This window comes from Carassius carassius, chromosome 31 (assembly GCF_963082965.1).
Source record: "Carassius carassius chromosome 31, fCarCar2.1, whole genome shotgun sequence".
Taxonomy (NCBI): domain Eukaryota; kingdom Metazoa; phylum Chordata; class Actinopteri; order Cypriniformes; family Cyprinidae; genus Carassius; species Carassius carassius.
Window position 1 is genome coordinate 15,460,445 of NC_081785.1, and position 25,175 is coordinate 15,485,619.

At 38.3% G+C, this 25,175-nt stretch overlaps 1 protein-coding gene and 2 non-coding genes across 3 annotated transcripts in view; all 3 read left to right on the top strand.

Moving 5' to 3' along the window:
• The first annotated feature begins 1,937 nt into the window (after nt 1–1,937).
• The window catches only part of LOC132112093 (inhibitory synaptic factor 2A-like), a 46,361-nt gene continuing 23,123 nt past the window's right edge, over nt 1,938–25,175 (top strand). Inside the window, exons 1-2 of the mRNA XM_059519680.1 lie at nt 1,938–2,393; nt 12,537–13,629. Of these exons, the coding sequence (XP_059375663.1) occupies nt 12,542–13,629 (1,088 nt within the window). The 5' untranslated portion in view covers nt 1,938–2,393; nt 12,537–12,541. The remainder of the gene's footprint in view (nt 2,394–12,536; nt 13,630–25,175) is intronic.
• On the top strand, nt 17,453–17,571 carry LOC132112169 (5S ribosomal RNA). Its single transcript, XR_009424910.1, has one exon. It is a non-coding gene; the product is annotated as a 5S ribosomal RNA (ribosomal RNA).
• On the top strand, nt 18,263–18,381 carry LOC132112168 (5S ribosomal RNA). The gene has a single exon (XR_009424909.1). It is a non-coding gene; the product is annotated as a 5S ribosomal RNA (ribosomal RNA).

The following is a 25,175-nucleotide window of genomic DNA, read 5'->3' on the forward strand; positions in this document are numbered from 1 at the left end:
TTCACTGCTACAAACTGATGGCGGTCATATAAGTATGATTTAAACCATGCTAATGCACTTCCACTGATGCCAACAAAGTATTCAAGTCTATGCAAAAGAATGTTGTGGTCAAATGTGTCAAACGCAGCACTAAGATCCAATAAAACTAATAGAGAGATACACCCACGATCAGATGATAAGAGCAGATCATTTGTAACTCTAAGAAGAGCAGTCTCAGTACTATGATACGGTCTAAATCCTGACTGGAAATCCTCACATATACCATTTTTCTCTAAGAAGGAATATAATTGTGTGGATACCACCTTTTCTAGTATCTTGGACAGAAAAGGGAGATTCGAGATTGGTCTATAATTAACTAGTTCTTTGGGGTCAAGTTGTGGTTTTTTGATGAGAGGCTTAATAACAGCCAGTTTGAAGGTTTTGGGGACATGTCCTAATGACAATGAGGAATTAATAATAGTCAGAAGAGGATCTATGACTTCTGGAAGCACCTCTTTCAGGAGCTTAGATGGTATAGGGTCTAACATACATGTTGTTGGTTTAGATGATTTAACAAGTTTATACAATTCTTCCTCTCCTATGGTAGAGAATGAGTGGAACTGTTCCTCAGGGGGTCTATAGTGCACTGTCTGATGTGATACTGTAGCTGACGGCTGAATGGTTGCAATTTTATCTCTAATAGTATCGATTTTAGAAGTAAAGTAGTTCATAAAGTCATTACTGCTGTGGTGTTGGGAAATGTCAACACTTGTTGAGGCTTTATTTTTCGTTAATTTAGCCACTGTATTGAATAAATACCTATGTGTATGTGTGTGTGTAAGTGTGTGTTCTAAGGTCTAAGTATATGACTTTTTTTTTTTTTTTTTTGGCAAGTGTAAATCTTATTACTCGTATGTTTTATATATTGTAGCTTAACATCAGCCTGCCCAAGGACTACGGATGAAAATTAGCTCTTGAGCTAAAACCCGGTACTATGCATCTCTCCCTTTGAGGTTAATGTTTATTGTACGCTGTCCCTGTTTCTTTAAATAAAGAAGTAAAGAACGCCTCTGATTGGTCATTGCATTCATAAGCTCAACAGTGATTGGTTATAATGCGCAGGTTATTATGTCTATGTTCCAGCCAGCGAAGGCAGATTTGAATTTAGCAGCTGGTTATGAATGTTCTAATCACGCCCGTGTGATTGTATCAAATATATATAAAAAATATTATTCGGCTATTTTTTTTTCTTTTGGATGCTGCATTCAAAATCCACTTGTCTCAGAAATCTGAAGGGTCTTGAAGGGGCTTGACGGCGCCTTTCACTTTTCCTAATGGGAAAGAAATATGCATTTATTGTGTTCTGTGCTGTACTTTGTTAGAGGTTCAGAACAGCAAGTAAACAAAACACTAAATCAATCAAGTAAGCATATGCTGTTCTTTCAACATGATTTACGTGATTCATTTCAGACATGCAGTAGCAGTAGTGAGCAAGGATTATCGGGACAGTCGTGTTTGAAGCAGCAACAACAAGGTTGATTTATCCCAAGAAGAATTCTGGTAATTATAAAACAGAGATGACTCGCGTTAATTAACAATCCAATTACGCTTCCTTACATTTGATTTTTCTTTTCACCCACATTGTAATCTTCCAATCTCTCCATCTCGTTCTCATTTAAATCATGTCATCTAGTAACGAGGTGTAATCAGTGTGATAATACACCGGCCAGCCAATTAAAATGCGTCATTATTATTACTTCTCAGCTTCCGAAAGCCCACTAACACCCACCCCTCTGATTACATAAACTTCGTATAAGCTTAGATAAGAAACGGTTGTCTCTGCTGCTGCTGGTATGTGAGATTACCAACTAAACTGAACTGAAACAGGACTTTCTTCACCTCATTTCTCTTCCGCTCTCTCTCTCTTTCGCTTTCCAGACTCTCCCTCCCCACCTTCCTCCTTTATCTCTCCCTCTTTTTTATCAAACACACAGGGTCTGCAGCGGCTGGTGAGGAACATCGTTGGCGCGCGCGCTCGTGCCAACTGTCTGTGCGCTTGAGTGTGTGTGCAATGCGCGCACACATGTGCCTCTCTCGGTGATGTGAGAAATCAAGACTCTTAAGCCTCCTTGTGGTGGGATTTCAATCTGATACTCTAAACGTAGCGCGCGTCTTCGCTCTCACACACTCTCCCTGTATGTGTGTGAGTGCGCGCGTGTGTGCACGTGAGAGTGTCTGCTCGCTGCAGCTCCGGTTTCGGGCAAGCCCTCTCACTGCTGCACTTCAGCCAATGTGGAACAACTCGTCTGCAGCCGGCCGCATCACATGGCTCCTAAAGAAGCGGATATGCCCCAGTGCCACGGGAGACTGACGCCTTCACTGTCTTCCTCTCCTCCGCTAATGGTCCTCTCGGGGTGAGTGTGCCCTCCGTCCAGCCGTCCGTTTTCACATCAAGTCCTGGAGCTGGAAGGTCTGTTTGTGCATTGCAATGTGCTCATTCGTTGACATACGGCTGGTTGACGATTATTTACTGTACTGAGGCTGAGTGAGTGAGTGAATGAGCTTGGTTTCAATTACACTTCATCTACTGTATGTCTGTGACACAGACTGGAATGTGATAATTCATTACACTTTTTCCTGTCCTTTGGGAAGGCTGGAGCTTAGTGGGTTTGCTATTGTTTTGTCTTTCTACAACCTAAAATATTATGCGTTAAAAGCTATGTCACAATACTACCATGAAAGCTGCAAAAACAATATTTGTAGGTGTAAAGTCAATCTAATGAACATGGTATTGTGTCCTTTGTGGATGAGGGCTTTTTCTCCCACGCCTCAGCAGGCTCAGGCTCAGCACAATGTTTGCGATTGAATGGTGTGATTTTTTTTTTCATATGCATAAGGTGCAAGGTTTTTAGTTAAAGTTATGTATGGTTTATGGTGCAGACTTGTTTAAAACCTGTTAGTCACTATTATGGGGAGTTAAATAAGCATTTATTGGAAGCTATATTGTCGACGTGACAAGAAATCATTTAGAGAACTTTTATGTAAGGTATAAACCTGTCAGGAAAACATGAGAGGATGTGCATTTGAATGATGGCTACATTGTGTGTGTGTGTGAGAGAGAGAGATAGAGATTTCTACTCTGTAACGGACCACCCTGTATGATGGAATGACACTTTCTTCACTGTGATTCAGAATCTAATTTTCTTCAGATATGAAATTTTTGCCATTTGTACACATGCCAGAATGGAAAAATCTCCAGCGTTTTACTTTTCTGGTATTTTGAGTGAAATGTTTTCATCATTCTTTCATTATCTTTTCCTTGCTGGAGATTAGATCCTCTATTTTAATACAGATTTACCTTTTGATTTCAGGAAACCAGAGTGAAGCATTACATTTTTCCATCTCATTTTAGTACCATTTTCGTCCACTGTATAGCTCAGTCCTGCGGTCTTAGGCCTCTATTTGAACAGAGGATGAATGCGCTTAGTCAGGCTCCAAAGAGTCTTTACTCTCTTTCCTTATATTTAGCTTCTTCTTCAGTTTTTGTTCATTTTTGTAAGTCATGACTGATGATGGCCCATTGAAATAAGCTTTTGTGTTTAAATTCGGGAAATATGTGAATAAAGGAAAGATCATTTAGATGATACATTTTATTATTTCACTTGTTTTGTTCAGCACACCAAATCTCCATTATAATTTTCATGGCAACATGTAGAGAACATATTAAACACCCACCTTTCTTTTGCTTTCTTTGTTTTAACCCCTTTAGATGATGTCCACTGTAGAGGATATATGTGTAAAAAAAAAAAAAACCCAAAAAAAACAATTAGTAAATAGAAGCATTTTTGAATTCAGTTTTTGATTCCCACTGTATATCATGTTGAATAAAAAAAGTGAATGATTACATTTTTTTTACTTAGCGTTTGTGATTCATGCACTAAAGGATTACATTTTTCTTCCTTTCATCCATCCACCCCTTACTTACAGTGGTTTAATGACACCCCAGTGTAGCCTACATCATAAATCCAAAAGGGAATTTCTCCATTTTCAGTCACTTAATACTTTAGCTTGTTAGTAGGATTACCGCCACATTTCTCATAGCAGTCATTTGATCCCACTGTACTCCTTAAATGGCTTGCTGATAAGTCTGTAAATCCAGTGTTAGAAACTAGTAAGAGAGACCAAATGCAATAACATTTTTCGTAAAGCCTGACACAATACAGAGAGACAATGACCCCCAATGACAATGAATGGTGATTTTGGGCTGTCCCACATTTTGACCTGATGATGAAGATGATGATGGAGTGGAAGTTGTGGAACAACAAGTGGACCGGGAACATGAAGCAGATAAAACACAGCGTCATCGTCCCCACAGATTGTAGGTTAGTTTGATTATTAACTTGATTGATGTAGGCTACCCTACAGTATATTGCTTTTTTTTATATATGTTTGAATAATCTATATTCGCTTAACTCGTTGGGTCATAACCCAGAAAAAAACATGTATATCGTAAGCTTATCATTTAAACGCGCTCTAAGCATTGTGGTAAAAAAAAAACATTTAAACGTAAACATTTTTAGATGTTTAGGTACATTAAGCAGCGGAGCAAAATTCTTGTTTTTAAATGCGGAGCGAGCGTTTAGACGGTTTCAGATACGCGCAGCGCGCACCTGCTCAATGAGCGCTTGACCAGACTTGAGGTCTTTTTCGCACCTTGTGCTTAAACGTTCAAATACACATATGCCCAGTTATGTGTCAAAATGCCAATTTTTGCGAGTATCCTCGTAAACACAGTCATTTGTGTCTTAAATGAACGATAATAATTAAAAGATAAAACTTGTAGTAGTAGGCTACATCCTGACATTATAATGATTTCTTGAAGGCATAGTTCACCCAAACATTTAAATACTGTCGTCATTTACTCAGCCTTAAGTTGTTCTAAACCTGTATGAATGTATTTGTTCTCCACAACATACAAGAAGATATTCTGAAAAATGTTCGTAACCAGAAAGTTTCTGGTCCCCATTGACTCCAACTGTCTATGTTATTTATTTATTTATTACATTTTTATTTTTTTCATCCTACGCAAGGCCCTGAAACAGTTTGGTTACCAGTATTGTTCCAAATAAATTATTTTGCATTTAACAGCTGAAGGAAGGTTATGAAGGTTTAGAACAACAACAGAATTTAAATTTTTGTGTGAACTATTCCATATGGTAACTATGAAGTTGCCTAATAGCTGCTTTTGCCATTTGTATCAATAATGTAAATCAAACATCAGGGCAACACTTTAAAATGAGGTTAACATTAGTTAACTACTTTAGTTAACATGAACTAAGCATGAACAACACTTCTAAAGCATTTATTAATGCAACATAAATGTTATTAATACAGCATTTACTAATGTATTATTAAAATCGAAAGCTGTGCTTACGATGTGTTAACATTAGTTATTTCACTGTGAATTAACATGAACGAACAATGAACGACTGTATAACTAACATTATCAAATATTAATAAATATTGTAATAAATGTATTGTATGTTGTTCTTTCATGTAAGTTAATTCATGAACTAACATTAATGGAACCTTATTGTAAAGTGTTACCATCATCATAAAGAAAATCAGTCACTGTCCTTGACTGAATCACTTTTATAAAATAAATATGAATGAATGTATTTTTAATTTATACAGTGAAGACTATTCAGTCCATTTGTATGTTTAGGACAAGTAGGTCAATTTTTCAATTTCTTGTAATTTGTGACTGTTTACTTGTCTTCAGTAAACTTGTTTTTAGGCTAGTATTTATTTTTTTTGTCATATTGAAATTGGTAACAAGAATTATACAATTTCAGTACATAAAAAATTTTGATAGGATAAAAATCATTTTTAAAGCTATATATGTAGCAGTAAGTCATAGCCCCGTGGCCCAATGAGGTCCTAACGAGTCTTAATATATATAATAAACTAATATATAATGATAACCTACATTTGGTCCCAGGCTAAATAGCCCATACAGAGTGACAGCTTAATTTAGGGTTTGCCAACTTCTTACTTGCAGCTTTGCAGCTCAAGTAATTTTTTTTTTTTTTTTACAATTAAATTTTTTACATATTATTTAACATTTATGCTGGCCTCCTGAGCCTCAACATTTATGAAGGTTAAACATCTCCTTTTCACTGACGTGTCATGCCTAATTTGTAAGCTGTTTGTGGAAAGTAGCATATATGCTAGATAGCAGTGTGAGGACTTTTGGCCTCCCAGCGTGCAACCTTCCAGCAACTCATAACTTTTGACTGTACCGCAGTGTCAGTGCTTTCGGGTTTCAGACTGTGCAGTCATGTGGTGCCAATGGAAGGCAAAGGCAGCTTGTGAAAATCATTAGATTTTTTTGTCACGTTGAGGTTTGGTGCTACAAACAGGACTCAAAGCCCTTTGCAGAATAAAATACAGAGATTACAGCTCTCCCAATGTTAATGACTGTTGCACCACATGCAGCTTGGGATATGTTTATGATAAAAGGAGGAGGGTAAGAGGATAAAAAGGGCTAACATTGGACTGGCTGGGGATGTTGTGTTATACTGTGTGCTTTTGGAAAAAGCAATGCGTTTATAAATTGCAGACGTACCAATGTTTTCCAAATGAGACAGTTTGCTGGAAGCCAGTTTACAGGTTCTTTTCCAGGGACTGAAGTTAGTTATTAATTTTTATGCAATTTTTTATGCTGAATTGTTTGAGTAATGTCAAAGGTAAGATCTGACAAACCAATACAGAGACAGATGAGCCTTAATTTTTACTGCGAACCCCAATACTAATCAACAGTCATACGTCACAAAAAATATGTAAAATTGTGACGTCTGTGAGATTTCAAACAATATTGTATTACAAAGTAGTCAACACTTTTTCAAAGGGAAGCAATGAAATATGTCAGTTGAGGGTGTAGAGCAGCAGACAGGGACAGCTCAAGACCTCAGCATGATGTAGAAGGACAGTCAGTCAGGTGCTGTTTTATCTATGGCAGAGACAGTATTGCACCTATCCGCTCTCTCTTGAATCTTCCATAGACCACTTGGTGGTTTGAAAGCTTGTTGGGAGTTGGTTGATTGCTTCACTCACAGTTTTTTTCCAAAGGCGCTATCATAAAAATAAAAAAGGATGACAGAAAATCAAGCCATCAAATCAGCTCAGTTCAATCTGATGGTTTGAACCTGACATGATATTAAGAATACCATGGCTAAAATATGCCTGCATTCTCCACCATTATACATTCACAGCACATTCAGCAGTCTGATGGAACGAATCATGGCTAGAAACCCATTATAACAAAAACAACCATTGTGTAATATAAATTTTATTTTAATACATAACATTTAGTTTTATAAGCCGAGCCTATAACTTCATACAAACCTTAATTTTTTTATATATGTTATAGGCAAACTCTCCCTGTTGTCTCTAAGCATTACCACCATTTGCCTGCTAAATGTTACAATGCTTCGTTCACACATCATGCTTCATTTGCATTACATAACATGAATAATATTTGTAGGTTGTAAACAAAAGCTGAGTACGATAGCATACAATAAAGCTCCTGATGCACGCACAACAATGAAACCAGCTAGTGCTGTTACATCATTGTGATGTAAAAGGAATACTAATTATATCTCTGTGGTATAAAAATCATATCAGCTCACAAATCCACAGCCAATTCTATTATCCCCCCAAAATCGTGAGATTAGGACAGATTTTTGATATGAAGTCCCTAGTGGAACTGACCCCTAAATCTGCAGTCTCCTTCAATGCAGAATATCAGGTTGTGCTCCAAGCTAACAGGATTTTAAAAAACTGAAGCTGGTATAAATGAAATCTGAAACATGAAGAAATATCTGAGAATATGATGGCATAGAATAGGGTTTAAGATGATGTTTTGAACAACACATTGTTTGGGACTTTGTTTCCCTTGCCAAAGGAAAAGCATGAAAGCTTTACAGTGCATATCTACAGTACCTGCTGCTGGCGATAGCCATCCATAGACACAGCTGGATGAGACCGTGGGTTAAATTAATAAATAAATGGTGTTGAGAAACGTATTACAAATGCACATAGCCATAGATTTAAAGTCTGCTTCTTTTTCACAGCCATTTTCAATGGGAGCACTGGGCCTGTTTGAAATGACATGCTGCTAAAGTGCATGAGGAGAGTTAAGAGGATTACTTTTGCAATTTTAGATTCAATGCATTACTCATAATCCTGGGGTTGAGGGTGACCAAATTGTCAGGGTCGAAGGGGGACCTCTGTGTGTGTGCCTGAAAGAGAGAGAGAGTGAAAAGAGAGATTTGGTTTACAGGATAGTTCATCCAAAAATGAAAAGTTTGAAGAATTGTATTGGTTGCACTTTTACAATCACAAAGAAAACAGTAACCGAGCCCTTTAACTTTAAAAGGTATTAAAAAACACCATAAAAGTGCTCTACACAACTTTGACACTATATATCCAGTCTTCTGAAGTCATACGATAGCTTTGCATGACAGATAGACTGATGTTTAAGGTTTTCACTGTTCATTATCTCTTCAAAATGTTGAATGATGTCAGTAAGTTAAACTTAAGAATCAAATCAGTCTGGTTTGTGAATAAATCATTTAGACTGCTTTTGTGAACTGATTCAACCAAAAAGATTTAAAAGAATAATTATTTCCTGAATAGGATTTCATTACTCATGAACTTGACTTCACTCATGTACATACCAACTACTTTTATGATAATTTGATGGTGCTTTTGGGCTTTTTTATTCGTTGTATGGAAAAGAACAACAGGGTGAGGGTGAGTAAATTATAAGAGATTGTTCATTTTCAGATGGACTATATGGATAACTCCATGGTATTTTTTGCCAAGTGCTCTTTGGGAGGGGAATTATTCACTGCAAGTTATTGATGATGAAAGTAATGATGACAATAATTGCTATCATCAAGAAATACTATTACAGCATAGCAGTGTTGCTGGGCTTCCAGTACTGACCATTAATACTCTTCACAAGAATAAACAGAATTAGTTGCACAAGTGTCCACTCTTACAGTTTTAATAATTGCCTTTCACGGCTTTGAATGCCTTCCCAGAACATGCAAAACGTTTTCCTTTATACCACAGTGAGTACTCACAAATGACCCAAAGAATGTTTTCGATCCTAAATCGCGATTCTGTTGGCATTTACGAGACACGGTGAGCCACTACCATGTGGATTTAATTAAATTACAGAATCAATGAATCAATCAGCTGCCGCCATCTGTTTAAGGACAGATGGTGCTATAAATCAGAGATTGGTGGGAGTGCAGATGCTATGAGGGATCTCAAGATTTTGGCATGTGCAAGACAGTACAATACTGACAAGTGATTGTAGAAAGTGTTCATCTGAAAAAGTGCAAAATACATAGTGTTACAAAAACCTTTTTTGAACCTGTACAAAATGGCACCTGCATCACTTCTCTCGGCTTGCCACATGGCCTGCTGAGTAATACCTCTGCAGGCTCTACAGAAGTCCACATCGAGGAGCATGTGACCCCTAAAATGACAAATGATTTTACAGACATGCACAAAACTACTGAGGCCAAACCAGGAATGTTTACTTTTTGAATTCACAAGATATAATTAAGTGTTGTCATTCATATTTTAAAATATACATTATAGTGTAACAGTCTTATTTTAGTATTAATTATAGTAATACAATTTGTGTTAATAATATATATAATAAATGTATTTTTCTATTTAAAATTTTTGTTTATTTTTGTAATTTTGTATTTTTTTTTATAGATTTTAAATATTACTATTAAGGTTTAATTTATTTTTATACCAGTTGCCATAAATGAACAAAATGCTTTTAATAGTTTTAGTTTTAATTAACGATAGTAACCCTGTTACATAATGCTACAACTTTTAAACTAAAAAAGGATGTAAAAAAGAAAAAAAGACTGAAGCAGAATGGGGTTCATTTAACCCTAGATGTGGAATTACTGACATGATAAACTGTGTATTCTGCAGCCTGGCTAAAAGTACCTGCCATATTAGCTCCAAAAATGGACAAATCACCGGGCTCATTATTTTGAGATGCTGATTGAATCGTTAGAGGGGGCAGTTCAATGACTCAAGGAGGATGAGTGTTATCACTGTCGAGTCAGATAAGCTTACGGAGTGAAAATCAGACACTGAAAGACACTGCTGCTGCCTGACAGATGACAAGGTGTCCATTTGTATTCTTCCCTGTTACTGAGCCAGTCAGACATTGCAATGACTAATAGTAAATGATGGACCACAGCTGAAGTGAAATGAATATGATACAGAATGAAAACTGTCTTGGCAATATATTTATCTACAGGCTGAAACATTTATTTTACATTGTATAGCCTGTCCATGGCATGTTTCAAATTGTGTGTAAATGGCATTTATTTGCCCAACAATATTAATGCTTAAACAGAGTTATGGTGTTGAGCGGTAATTTTTTTTTAACCATAATTAATGGTGCTTTGCTATTAGTATTGCTCATATGAGGTGTTAGGGATTTGAACAAATTCATAATCCTTAATATAAAAATATTAGGACATTTGGGTTGGACCGATAGACAATGTCATCGTCCGTCGCTGATGTGCTGACAGACTTCACGATGTTGCAACCTTCTACATCAATAGCCATTTCCTGTAGGTCCATCGACATCTGTGCTTCAGCTTTTTGATCAGCAGTGAGCATGGCTGCTGTACTGCTCTTTTAACAAGAAGGCTGCACAGTGAACCCTTTTTCTTCTTAATTGAGGTGCTAGCACCTGATTCCTCTTCCGCTTTTCTCACTTGTGCGGGACAGGTTGTGGACTTGTGGGTGTTGCTGCTGCCACCATCTCTGCTACCAATTCAGTTTTTGTGGCACTTAGCTCGAGTAGCTTCATGTGATGATCTCTCTATCTTAAGTCAAGCAAGGTTGGTTTGCGCATCATCCTCTGGGTGGCATCATAGCCAATTTTGCCTTCCATCTGATCCAAGATGACACACTTCAAGTCACCTTCCAGGTGTGCCAACATGGGCGGAAGTGAGGAAACAGTAACATAGTTTTCTCCAGAGAGAATATCTGTTAACATGTAAGCTGTGGGAGCAAACACCTGTTTGATGGATTGCACCTGTTCCAGGACTCCGCCATTTGATATTTATTTGATTTGGATATTTTGAAATGTTGCACAGTGCTGTCAGGAAAACATTTAACATCTAACTTTTAAGTAATTATAGTGACTATTCCTATAGCTCAAGTGGTAGAGCAATGCTTTAGCAAGCGCAAGATTGGGGGTTCAAATCCCAGGGAACACACTTTAGGATTAAATTGTTAGCCTGAATGCAATGTTAGTCACTTTGGATAAAAGTGTTTGCTAAAGGCATACATTTCATTTTAATTTAACTATTCAGCCAACTTCTTAATAACTATGACATATAAGCTATATATGTCCAGGAAAACATGAGCTCATTCATGTGATCCAATTGGTCTGCCATTTTATTCCAAATGTAACTCCAGGTTGTAGGATTTAATTTTTATTCATATAATTTATATTCAGGGTTACATTTCAACTCTTTCCTTTAAAGTTTAATGACACAGCTTTCTAATATTTAGTAGTGAGTAAGCTGGAACCTAGTTCCCGTTTACGCCAAGTTAAGTAACATGTACGCTTGTGGTGCCCCACATAATACCCACCCCATAATATTACTTTGAGTAGTGCATATTTTTGACATGGGCTATCAAGAAACCAAACATAACACCTTAGCAACCACCTAGCAATGCCCCAGAAGCCATCAAGAACAGCATAGCAACCATGCAGCATTGCATCAAAACCACATAGAATACCTTTGCAACCATATAGCATTGCTCTGGCAACAACTTACCCAAGCACCATCAAATGAGTTTTACACAGCCATAGTTGAAATGGAAAGCAAATTGACAAATTATTTATGGTCCAATGACTGGTAAAGCAGATGCACACGCCATCCATTATATTTTTCTGTATATCAACAACTTATTCTGATCCAAACTGAAAAGTGGGAAAAGTGACAATAGCAAAAACTCCTATATATAATTTTTATGCACTTGCACACACCTATTTGCTGATGTTTACACCATTTTGGTCCTCTTAATTTTGGTGTCATGTTATCATGTGTGTATGTATTTGCCATCAAGTGTTGAATTGTATTTCATATCTGAGGACTCAAAGATCCTGTTCCGTCTCGTTGGCAGTCTGTGCATCAGCCCCCATCTCCCATGTACTGGCAGCCTCATTAGAGAGATGAAGCCTTGGTGTAATGAGAGAGCCTGAATGCAGGTCGATCTGTGTCAGCTGTGACTTCCACTGCTAAACAAAACATGCGCGCACAAAAAAAAAACAATCTTTGACTGCCAGGATGTTGTGCGCTGAGGAAAAGACAAAACTAGACCATCTGTGCTTGAGCTGCTTGAGCTGCAATCACTGCCATTTTATTAACTGTAATTGTTCTCGCTGTTCCTCATTCTTTCTCCCTTCTCTCTCTCGCTCTCTCCCACAGGAGTTATGGTCAGTAAGGAGGCAGGCTGCTGCACTCTGTCAAGCTCAGAGTCTGACTCAGAGTCCGGCGGTTCTTTGCTGGAGCGGAGCGGAGCAGACGTGGTACGCAAGCGAAACAAAGCCCTGCAGGTGCATTTTAAAGACATCTGTGAGGCGCAGAATGAGGCTGCCCACCGAGGTACCAGAGACCACTCTGTTTCCTGCAAAGTCATTCACCGGAGGTACATGACAATGCCGGCGCGCCGCTCCATCCCAAATGTCACCAAGAGCACTGGCGTGCAAACCTCGCCTGACTTGAAAAAGCGTTACCAGACTTTTCCCTTCGAGCGCAAAAAGGGAAACATAATCAAACACACCGCTCTAGTGGAGAACTACCCAGATCAGAACAATGGCATTTTGAGTGATGTGAAGGGTGGGGAATGGGGGACAAGGTGCGAGGGAAGGGTGCAACAGACCCGAGTGTTGCTCCACACTATGCCACAGTGCAGTGATGCTAAGGACTTGTGTGTTGGGCCAGACTGTTCGGATGGAAAACTATGTCCTGATTTTTCAGACACGGTTTTAGATCAGTCAGACTCAAAGAGAGACACCAACATTCCGGGGAGTGGGGCCAAGCACAAAGGATTACCCAGTGAAAGCGAGGCAGGGGTAGGCCAGCAGCCCAACTGTGCCTCCTCAACTAAGCTGACTCAACCTCTGCAGGTCAGAGGTGACTTTTCAAAGATTTCTGGCCCTATTGCATGGACATCCTTGACACAAGTGGAATGCCTGGAGAATCCCTCAGGGAGCTGTAAACGCAAAAAAGACACAGCACAGCTCAATGGATTGCAGACGCAGTCTCAGGCTTTGCCTCATTCGGCGAGTTGTGCTTCCCAGACCCAAATACAGGCCCACTGTCACAGTAGCCAAAACCTGGGCACCGCAGAGACCCGGCAGGGCACACAGGGGCATCTGATTGCTCTCCCTGGGGCCAGTGGGAATGTGAAAGCCAGGCTTCAAGCCATGGAGTGTCTGATCAACTCCAGTCAAGAAACCATCAAAGTGCTGCTGGGGGTCATTCAGGAATTGGAAAGAGGGGAAGCACAGCGAGAGGGGTGAGTCATAGTCTTTATGTAACACATTTTCTATTCATCAGCTGTATTTGTGCAGTTGTTGTGTTTGGGGCTTGTTTTCTCAATGTAAGAAAGAAAAGATAATACAAAAAAATACTAGAGTTCTAAGGCTATTGAACCTGTTTTTCATCAGAGTTTAGAAAATCTGCCACTTGCTGATCAGAATTTAAGGAAAAGTTATTTTGATTTCAATTTGTAAACATAAACAGGAAATACACCTTCAGTGTAATCAAAGCCTTGCAAAAAGTGGGCAGCACCACATGTATCTGTTCACAGTCTACATCTGTCAAGCTGGATAAAAAGTGTAACTGCATCTAGCGGTGCACCAGTTTAAATATTATATAGATACAATTTTTGAATTTATTTATAAATACTGTATATTATTTTCTCTAAAATAAAAATTAATTACTAAAAACGAAAAGTGTATTTAGTTATCACAACAATATAATGTACAATTTGAAAAATGGATATTAATTTAGCAATAAAGATCACATTAAGGGACAGGTTATTCAAATAATTAAAATGATCAGGCACAATTAAATATACAATATCAACTTGTATCTAATATAACAATTTATTGGCCCATAACCAGTGTGTGGTACTGTGTGGTACTGATATACTGTGCATCTCTAACCATAAACGAAGCAACAACTCAATCATGGTGAAATGGAAGTGTCAATAGATATTTTCTTCCTTATTGTGATCTACATCTTAATTGAATAGATTATTGAAAAAGGAAAAAAAAAACTACTGTAGGATGGCAGATTTTTTTAATGTGTTACCACTTTATGAGCACATTTAATTGACAATCTTATGTTCACATAACTCTTCAGCTCACTCCTATGAGAATTTGTAGAGCTGGTCTGTGTTAGCAACAGTAAACAAGGGGGCGGGGCTTAGTGAACTGTCAGTTCATTGCCTCTAGTAGTCACTCTTCAAAAGATAGAAGAATGATGTTTGTTTGTGAAATGTGCTGGGGCTACTCTTCTGTTGCACAATACTTCATTTAGCAGATAAGGTCACTCGTAAACAATAAAGCACTTATAAAATGATCCATCATACCTGATTTATGAATGAAAGGCAGGTGTAAAGTCAGCAGGGAATATGTATTCAACTCAGCAGCTCAAATATTTTAATTTCACTGCATTTATAGTGTTAGTGTCGAACATGTTTAAGGCTGAACAGGTCCATTTACAACAACTGTTTAAAGCTTTTAAATGCACTTCAGCTCCATTTCCATGTCAGCATCTATGGTGAGTGGCAGAAATTCAGGGTTATATGGGTTGTGGTGACTGTTGAAATTGTAACCTGGGAAGCAAATGAGGTGAAAAACTCTTTTGTGGTGCCTGTTGAAAGCCACTTGCATAGCAACATGAGGACATTTCAATGTCAGATGTCATCCTGCATTCACTAATACCCATTGCTTCACAAACACAGAGCCAGCCTCATTTTCTCTCTGCTGCCTGACGGCCCGCCCGATGAGTGGAAAGAACTCGATACAATCAGTGCTACTCATGTTTAATAATGCCCCTCCATTAAGTCGACGTCTCTTCTGGTTGGGATGTTGGAAGCTTAGAAGTTCTTGCCTCAGCTGTTGGCCAGACAGGACATGGCAGTTTATTTAGTAAAGGTCGATGAGAGGAGGTTCTGGAGATATTAGTTGCTCTTCATCCCTGATAGAAATCTGAAAGGAATGTTAGGCAGTTTATTTGTTTTATACATGTACAATACTGTACACATTTTTGAGGTCACATTTTTGATAGAAATTAATTATTTTATTCAGAAAAGATGCGTTAAATTGATCAAAAGTGACAGTAAAGACCTTTGAGATTTAGATTCATTGAAGAATCTTGAAAAAATTGTATCAAAGCTTCCAAAAATTTTAAACAGCAAAACTGTTTTCAACGTTGATAATACAGTAATAAGAATTTTTTCTTAAACACCAAATCAGCATATTAGAATGATTTATGAAGGATCATGACTGCCTTTGCAGGAATATATGACATTTTTTAATATATTAAAATAGAAATCAGTTATATTTATTTGTAATAATATTTTACTGCAAATTAGTTTTGTTGTTTTTTTGATTAAATAAATTCAGCCTATGTGAACAAAAGAGTTGTATGTATTATGGTATCTTAATAGTATTCTGATACCAAAAAAAAGCATATTTATACAAACAATTACTGTATTTCAGTAAAAAAAAAATGAAAGATTGACTCGTTCTTGAGTCAAGAACTGGTTGCATCGGTTTTCGGATCACCAGTACACTGAACCGAGAACCGTTTCTGTCAGATGCGTCAGATTCGAGAACCGAGGAGCTGATGATACTGCGCAAGCGTGATTCAGTGTGAAGCAGACTGACACAGTGCATCTGAACCGAACTGATACTTTTGATGATTGATTCTGAACTGATTCTGTGCTAATGTTATGAGTGCGGGTAAACCGAAGGCTTGAATCAAGGCCAATCATTGCCAATGACATCATTACCAAATTTCCCATCAGTACGTGATCCGAAAACCGATGCAACCGGTTCTTGACTCGAGAACGAGTCAATCGTTCGTTCGTTATCTGGCAAGGCTGACTGTTCATCTTCAGTTCTCTCTTCACAGCAGTTCAGTCAGTGTACTGTTTGAGTAAATGAATTACTCCAGGATATTGGTTTATTTTAACTCAGAGGGAGTGTCAGCCACGTTAAAAAAGTAATTTGTGGATTAATGCTTATTGGAGACGCGGACCATTTCAAATGATTCAGTTCGATTTGGTGAACTGGTTCAAGAAGAACTGGTTGAATCGAATGATTCGTTCGCGAACCGAATATCACTTCACTGCAGTGTTGTGAATGTGCTCACAACATACCCGGAAGAGAAGACATTGCTGAATAAAGTCATAGTTTTTGTTATTTTTGGACCAAAATGTATTTTCGATGCTTCAACAAATTCTAACTGACCCTCTGATGTCACATGGACTGCTTTGAAGATGTTTTTATTACCTTTCTGGACATGGACAGTATACCATTCAACCAGTTTCAACGGAGGAACTGAGAGCTCTCGGACTAAATCTAAGGCTACGTTCACACTGCAGGCTGAAACGACCCAATTCCGATTTTTTTTGCCCCTATGCGACTTGTATCTGATCTTTTCAATACAGTCTGAACGACACAGATCCGATCTTTTCAAATGCGACCCAGGCCACTTGGGTATGTGGTCCTAAATCCGATATGTATCCGATCTTTTGAAATGCGACCTCCGTCTGAACGGCCAGGTCACATGTATCCGACCCGTACGTCATTGATACGCTACAAACGTCATAATTCTACGTTGAAGTAGGCGGGAATGAGAAGATAAACAACAACCATGGCGGACGATGCTGCTTAAATAACTTTAATATTGCTAAACGAGCTCCGCTGTTGACTACACTGTTGTTGACATCCATGTTTAGCTACTTCCGCAAACAACGAGTGACGTCGTTGGCCGTTGAGTACTCTTCTGCGCATGCGGATCACTTCTGGGTCATTTCACGTTCACACAGGAGATTACAAAAGGTCGCATTTAATTGGAAATGTGAACAGCCTTGCAAAAAAAAATCAAATTTTTTCAAAAAATCGGAATTGAGCATTAAGCCCTGCAGTGTGAACGTAGCCTAAAATATCTTAAACTGTGTTCCGAAGATGAACAGAGGTCTCACTGGTTTGAAACGACAGGAGGGTGAGTCATTAATTACATAATTTTCAATTTTTGGGTGAACTAACCCTTTAAGACTCTTAATAATGTCTTTAAATAGACCTCTCTTTGCAGCAGCTTTCACTTACGGCCATACCAACCTGGCTATGCCCGATCTCGTCTGATCTCGGAAGCTAAGCAGGTTTGGGCCTGGTTAGTACTTGGATGGGAGACCGCCTGGGAATACCAGGTGCTGTAAGCTTTTTGGAAATTTTTCACTAATTATATAATAGTCTTGCAAAAAAAAAAAAAAGAGTCAATGCCCGATCTCTGAATCTTAGCATGTTTGGTTCTGGTTACTACTTGGATGGGAGACCGCCTGGGAATGCCAGGTGCTCTAAGCTTTTTGGTTTTCTTCCGAACTTATATAATGTACTAGAGATTAGAGTGGCTGATCTTTAAATAGCCATCTCTTTGTAGCAGCCTTCACTTACGGCCATACCTGGCTATGCCTGGTTAGTACTTGGATGGGAGACCGCCTGGGAATACCAGGTTCTGTAAACTTTTTGGGAATTTTTCACTAATTATATAATAATCTTGCAAAAAAAAAAAAAAAAGAGTCAATGCCCGATCTCTGAATCTTAGCATGTTTGGTTCTGGTTACTACTTGGATGGAAGACCGCCTTGGGAATGCCAGGTGCTCTAAGTGTTTTGGTTTTCTTCCGAACTTATATAATGTATTGGAGATTAGAGTGGCTGATCTTTAAATTGCCCTCTCTTTGCTGCAGCCTTTGCTTACGGCCATACCTGGCTATGCCTGGTTAGTACTTGGATGGGAGACCGCCTGGGAATACCAGGTGCTGTAAGCTTTTGGGTTTTCTTCCGAATTTATATAATGAACTGGAGATTAGAGTGGCTGATCTTTAAATAGCCCTCTCTTTGCAGCAGCTTTCGCTTACGGCCATACCAACCTGGCTATGCCCGATCTCATCTGATCTCGGAAGCTAAGCAGGTTTGGGCCTGGTTAGTACTTGGATGGGAGACCGCCTGGGAATACCAGGTGCTGTAAGCTTTTTGGAAATTTTTCACTAATTATATAATAATCTTGCAAAAAAAAAAAAAAAAGAGTCAGTGCCCGATCTCTGAATCTTAGCATGTTTGGTTCTGGTTACTACTTGGATGGGAGACCGCCAGGAAAGCCAAGGGGCTCTAAGCTTTTTGGTTTTCTTCCGAACTTATATAATGTACTGGAGAGTGGCTGATCTTTAAATTACCCTCTCTTTGCAGCAGCCTTCGCTTACGGCCATACCTGGCTATGCCTGGTTAGTACTTGGATGGGAGACCGCCTAGGAATACCAGGTGCTGTAAGCTTTTGGGTTTTCTTCCGAACTTATATAATGAACTGGAGATTAGAGTGGCTGATCTTTAAAGCAAACAGTGATAATCATGTAGATGTGGCAGTGGTATGTCTATCCTGTAGCCTGGTTATGAAGATGATGTCTCTCAGCAGTGAGGTCCATACCAGTTAAGACTTGAAAGCCTTAGTGATCTTAAACAAAGAAGACGACAACCAGAAAGTGCATGGTAATATGCTCATGCTTATAATGGGGAGGGAGGGAGGGTTGCAAGCCATTTGAGCATGCTTACTGAGCAGTGGTGCCACGTATATATGAGCCGTGTCTAATAGGAGAGTGGTAGTGATTGGAGCGATGACAGCTGACCGCATCAGCTGGTCGCAGCCTATGCCTTCGTGGCCTGACTGAATTAACGTTGCGCTCGATTTAATTAACAATTGGTAGGTGTTGAAATGTAAATCTCATTCAGCACTCATGTTGTGAGATTATTGAGATAATGTTGTGAAGGTATATAAAGTGTCTTTATACCCTAAACTAATAAACCATTCATTCATTCACTTAGAAAACCTTTACAGAACATCCCAGGAATGAACTAAAGCAGCGGTTCCCAAACTTTTTTTCCTGCGCACCCCCTTCTATGTCCCAACCGGGTTGGCGCACCCCTAACCCCCACTTAAAAAAAAACTCAACAAAGCTTTCTTTTATCGCCATATAAATTGTCATGTTTAATCATGCGCAAATAACCAGAACACGCATGACAATAAAAACATCAACAAAGTTTCAATATAATGCAACAAAGCTACGCACAAGCTTCCACTTTTAAGAGGAAAAATAAAAAAGCCTGTGACAGACACAGGCTGAGTAACAGAAAGCACGTAAAAAGAAACATTGCAGCCACGTAAAAGAAACATTGCAGCATTAGGCTAGGCCTATTAAATGACCATGGAGCTAGCAGCAGCATAATTTCAACCCGCAGCCCGTCACGAATTCAAATTCGGCCCACCATGCTGAACCCAATTAATTTTTATTATTATTATTTTTTTTTCAGTTTTACAATTTTTTTTTTTTACATTAATTTAAAAATGTACTGAAGAAATATAAGCTATAACCTAATGTTTTTTTATGTTAAATTATTTTGTGTTTCATATATTATTTTCAGACATGAGCAGACCTACTCACAGCATTTAACGAACACAAGCGCCCGCTTTGGCAGAATTCAATTCAAATAGTCATCAACAGCCATTAGTTCGGTAAAATTGAGCATCAGAATGGACAAATTTGTTTTTAAGGGAGAAAAAAAAAACGAAATGTGGAAAATGCCAGCAAATTGAAAAAATAATAGTTGGAGTATCAGTAGTGAAGGAGAGTGTTGGATTTTCGGTTTGCCCCGCAATTACTTGAAGAAGTTCAGGCAAATATAAACACCATATACTATGTAGCAATCATCCTTAATTGAAGAAATGTGGCAAAACATCTCTAATATTATTAAATTGTGCTAAGTGCTTTCCATATTTGGATCAACATAGGCTACATTTGTGAACGCACATTTTCTGCAATGTCGCGCGTCAAGTCATGCTCCCGTGCGCGTCTTACAGACTGCATCTTAAGCCTTTGATAAACTTTCCGCGTCCGCGGGGGAGACCGTTATGGACCGCTAGGTAGGTGTGACATAAACTTCGTCATGGGAGAGTGTGTGCGGATGCTCTGTGAGGACGAACGCGTGCCTCCGCCCTGGCCGTGTCCACGTCTGGATTGCTCATGCGGAAAGTATAACACAGGTTTTACAATTGCAACTTCATTGTGCTGTTACTCCTTTCGAGCTGAATCTCACATAATTGGTTAGCTCCCAACAGCATCAGGTGTTTTATTTATATGGGGAGTATAATTATTTATTTATTTAAATGAATGTAATCGATTAGATATCATAATATTTATGCTATAATATTATAAATCAGGTTGGTGTGTATTGATGACGTAATATGTAAATGATATGCGTGTGGCCTGCGAGACTTGCACTTGGACCTTAGTGCGGCCGGTGGAAAAAAAGGTTGAGAACCACTATAACACAACGGTTATGGAAATTAGAACGACAGTACATTGAATTAAATTGCAATGAAGTTACAAACGATCCACATCATTAAAGAGAATAAGCTCTGAAATAGATAAAATAAATAAAAACGAGGATCAATCTGAAACTTTTCAAGTGCGACAATAAAATTAGCCTACACACGAATGACAACATAATTAAGTTGCAAAGAGCATAGGCTCAAACATAAAATAAAATAAAAGAGGATGCATCTGTAACTTTTCGAGTGCAGCGCAAAAGTCGCTCAGCCTGCAGCGAGAGAGAGATTTCCCTCAAGATTTTTTCTTCGCTCATTTTCTTTCTCTATTCTCTTCGTCTCTGTTGCCTCCAAATCCTCACTCTCTCTTGGCCCCTCTCCTCCTGACTAACAACTTTATCATAAGATGTCCCACTTGACAGTTTCCCTGATTTCAGCCAGTTAAGCATATTTATAATATATATTATGGAATAAATGAAACGAGTTGGCACGCATATAGCCTAGCCTGCAGTAGTACATAAAAGAAGAAAAGTGCATCTGTCTTCTACGTTTCCATCGAAAACTAATAAATTATAGTTTTTTATTTAAAATAAAAGCTATTACAAAGGAAATGTTTACTGTTCCTGTTTTTTACTGTATGGAAAAATCCCACTTAAAAAAACAGACCGCCATTACATTTTACCTCTCGTGCACCCCCTGGTGGCAGCTCGCGTACCCCTGGGGGGTGCGCGCACCACACTTTGGGAATCCCTGAACTAGAGATTTCTGCTTCATTTTTTTCAAAACATTATTCATTATTTTTTCATTCATTTTTTTAAATAAACCTAAATTTTGTCTGAAGCCTCAAAAGCAATTCCAACTGATCAATAATAACAACAATAATAATAAAAAAATCTCTGTATCTCTGGGTACCTTGTGCTTATTGTAAGTAATCCAACAATAACATATGACCATGGATAATTTCTCTGAAATTACTCTTTGAAACTCTTCAAACACTGAGATCCTCAGTAGACTAACCTAAAAGTGAAAGTTCTTGAAAATGACAGCAGTTTCTAAGGTAAGATTGGTCAATAATATTTTTATTGCTGGGCTCAGCGGGTTGTCAATTATGAGCCATTTTAAAAAGTAGCCACTTTACGTCTACTATTTTATTGCCCATTTATTATGGTAGGGATCTTGTAAACAGCAGATGGCTGAATGTGTGTATACATTATCTCACCCAAAAATCTCCTGAAATGAGTCAAATTGGCACCACAGAACTGGTCTAAAACCCACAGTCCCAGCACTTAAGGCCCTTTAGGCATTGCTTTGGGTTAATGGCCCTCAAGCCTAACTCACCTCTTAGGAGAGCCAGACTTCTTTCTAATTCCGAAACAGGAGTGAGAAAAACAGGCCGTATTTTTAGAGCACAAAACCACTACTCAAACTCACTGCTCTATTAGCAGCGCCTCATCAGGCAGCCCTTTCATCTTCCGAAGGAGAAAGTGTGTCTGTTTTGTGTGTATTTGTAGCTCCCATCTTCCACAATGAGTGTGGGCCCTATTATTAGAGGCAGGACCGTGCCTGCACTCCCACAAGCTAGGTGTCATCAGAGCAGCTGAGCTCAGAACCGATGAGGGGCTCAGTTTGGCCATATAAGAGCCCAGCCAGTCTCCCTGGGTTAAACCAGTCAGAGCCAAGGGTTTGATGTTCCTCTCTGTCTGAGTGCAGCCCTTTTAGTGCAAACAAAGCGTCTGCATGCTGCTGACAGCCGGGGTGGGCAGAGCTTAAAATGCCAAGCACTCAGGAGCCCTGGCATGGATGTCTCTGGAACACCAGGGTAGAGCCTTTAGGTGTTAAGCCAGCTTTTAGTGCTGATAGAGTCATGCTGAGCCTGGAAATTTAGCCAGTTATTTAGTTTTCAATGGTCGTAGTCTGCATTAGAAAAATACTGCACCATATTATCTTTGCACTGAGTCATCAAAGCAGATATGACAATATTTAATATGTACAGTACATAGGCTATAATAATGACAGCTAAAAATCCAGCTTTGCCATCACAGGAATTAATTATCACACTTTATTTTAAATATTGTATGTAGATAAAAGTTATTTTAAATTTGAACTATATTTCACAGTATTTTCGTTTTTTGCTGCATTTTGCTATGTCTCACGGACTACAAACTTATGAACCTTAGTAAATAGTAATTATTGTCACATTTGTTTTGATAAACTCCTATTGTATAAGCACAACTTTTTTACGTTTTTTTTGGTTTGTTTTTTTAGGGAGGAAATTGCAAGATAATTGTCGAGGAGGAATAACTTTAACTTTGCTGTGGCTTCAAATTTGCAACAATGTATAATTTTCTCCACATGTACTTTAACACATTTTGTTCCACTCACCGAGGCTCATTTCACCATTATATTAGACGACAGCAGCTTTTTTAATGCAGTACTTTCCAAGGACAGTCACTGGCTGATGTATCCAAATTGAGATCTAGCCACCTTAACTGCTTTTTAATCATTATCATGACTGGCTCATTAGTATGTCAATGACTTCTACAGTCTATCCAGACGGCAACAGATTCTCAGTGTCTGGATGAAAATGTAAAGAATTTCACAGTTGTGGTTTCAATTCATGTTTTAATATATTTCAAAAATATATATTTGGGAAAAAGAAATGCAATTTTATTGCTAAATAATGGAATGATTGCATTAATAAATACATTTAAATGTAACTCTAACTGATCAGGTTTATCTGTTATATGTACACTAAAAATATGTTTGATTCACTAAAAGGTTCATTAGAGTCAGTAGCATATTGTGCTTTTGATTCACTTACCAAAACATAAGATTAATTCATTATATAAATTGACTACACTGGTTTTGGTATATGCTTTTACTTAAAGAACCGTCTCTTTAGAGTAACTCATTCCATAAATGGACTACACTGTTAGAGCCATTTAATTCATTAAAATTCATCTAAAAGAACTGACTCATTAGAGTCATTTGTTCTGTAAATGGACTACACTGGTTGCACCATATATTTATGATTTACCAAAAAGTAAAGTGTCATAGGAGGTTTTGTTCTCTAAACAAGAGTCACTCTTTCTATAAACAGACTACACAGACAGTGTTAGCCCCCTCTGCTTTTAATTCATTAAAAATAATTAGCTCCTAAGAGTTAAGTTCAAGATTTGGACTACATTGGTTGCACCATATGTTTATGATTCACTAAAAAGGAACCAACTCATAAAGGGTTATAGTTCTATAAACAAACTAAACTGGTTGCGCTGTGTGTCTTGATTCACTGTAAAGAACCTAGCAAGTCATTTGTTCAGGAATCAAACTACACTGGTCATGTTGTGTGCTTTGCACTAAGGTCCTGTATCTGTGTCGCAGCACTGTTGAATAAATATTGCTGGAAACTGTCCAAGTATTTTAGTATGGTGTTCTGTCCCTCTGCAAATGCAAGAACTGTAACGGGGAGTCAACCATCAAATGGTTCCTGATTTCCAATCCTTAGCAACCATCACTCACATTTCTTTAAGATAATATAAACATCTAGTTCTTCTCTGTATATTCTGTCTTTGATGATCAACAAATGAATTATCCATGAGCAGCTTCCAATGCATTTTTGTGTCTGAAGTCAAAGGACTTCAATAGGAGTATCATTAGATGCCGCTCTTACTGACATTGTCACATATCATTTTCATTAGCTAGTGCAAATATGAGTATGTCCTAACAGCATTCGCTGAATTTCAATGGCATACTGAACCATTGTGTATTCATGTTAGAAAGAAACATTAGCACTGTGTGCAATGGAGACATGCTTCTGCTGCCAGTGTCAGATTTTCACAGGTTATTCCAGGAACGTAGCAGTGTGCCACCTCCCTGCACACTCAGGGCACACCTCCAGCGAGAGAGGGCAGAGCGTGTCTTTCAACAGAGCTGATGTCTGCAATAATGGAGAGCCAGCTCGCAGGGAAAAACACAAAGCACTTGTGTGATTCAGTGAAATGCACAACACAGTCTGATCAATACTTATTTTAAAATAACTGAAATATATACATATATTACTGTATGCTCCACACATTTACACTTTCGCAGAGGAGAAAGGGACCTATAGCAGCTCTAAATGATTCCATAGCTGTTTTGGAACATGGTTTCTAGCTGGTCTAAGCTGGTTGTTAGTTGGTGAAAGCTGGTAGACCATCTTAGATAACCAACAAACCAGCTACCAGCTGGTGAAATTAGCTTTAAGGGATAGTTTACACAAAAATGAAATGTCTGTGAAATGTATTTTACTTAGCCCCATGTTGTTCCAGATCTGGTTGACTTACTTTCTTTTGCAAAACAGAAAAGAAGATATTTTGAAGAAAATTTCAATTGTTTTTGTACAGTGCATACAGTGAATATCAGTTGGGTCCAAACCGACATTGGACTAGGTCTGTGCGATATTAATAATA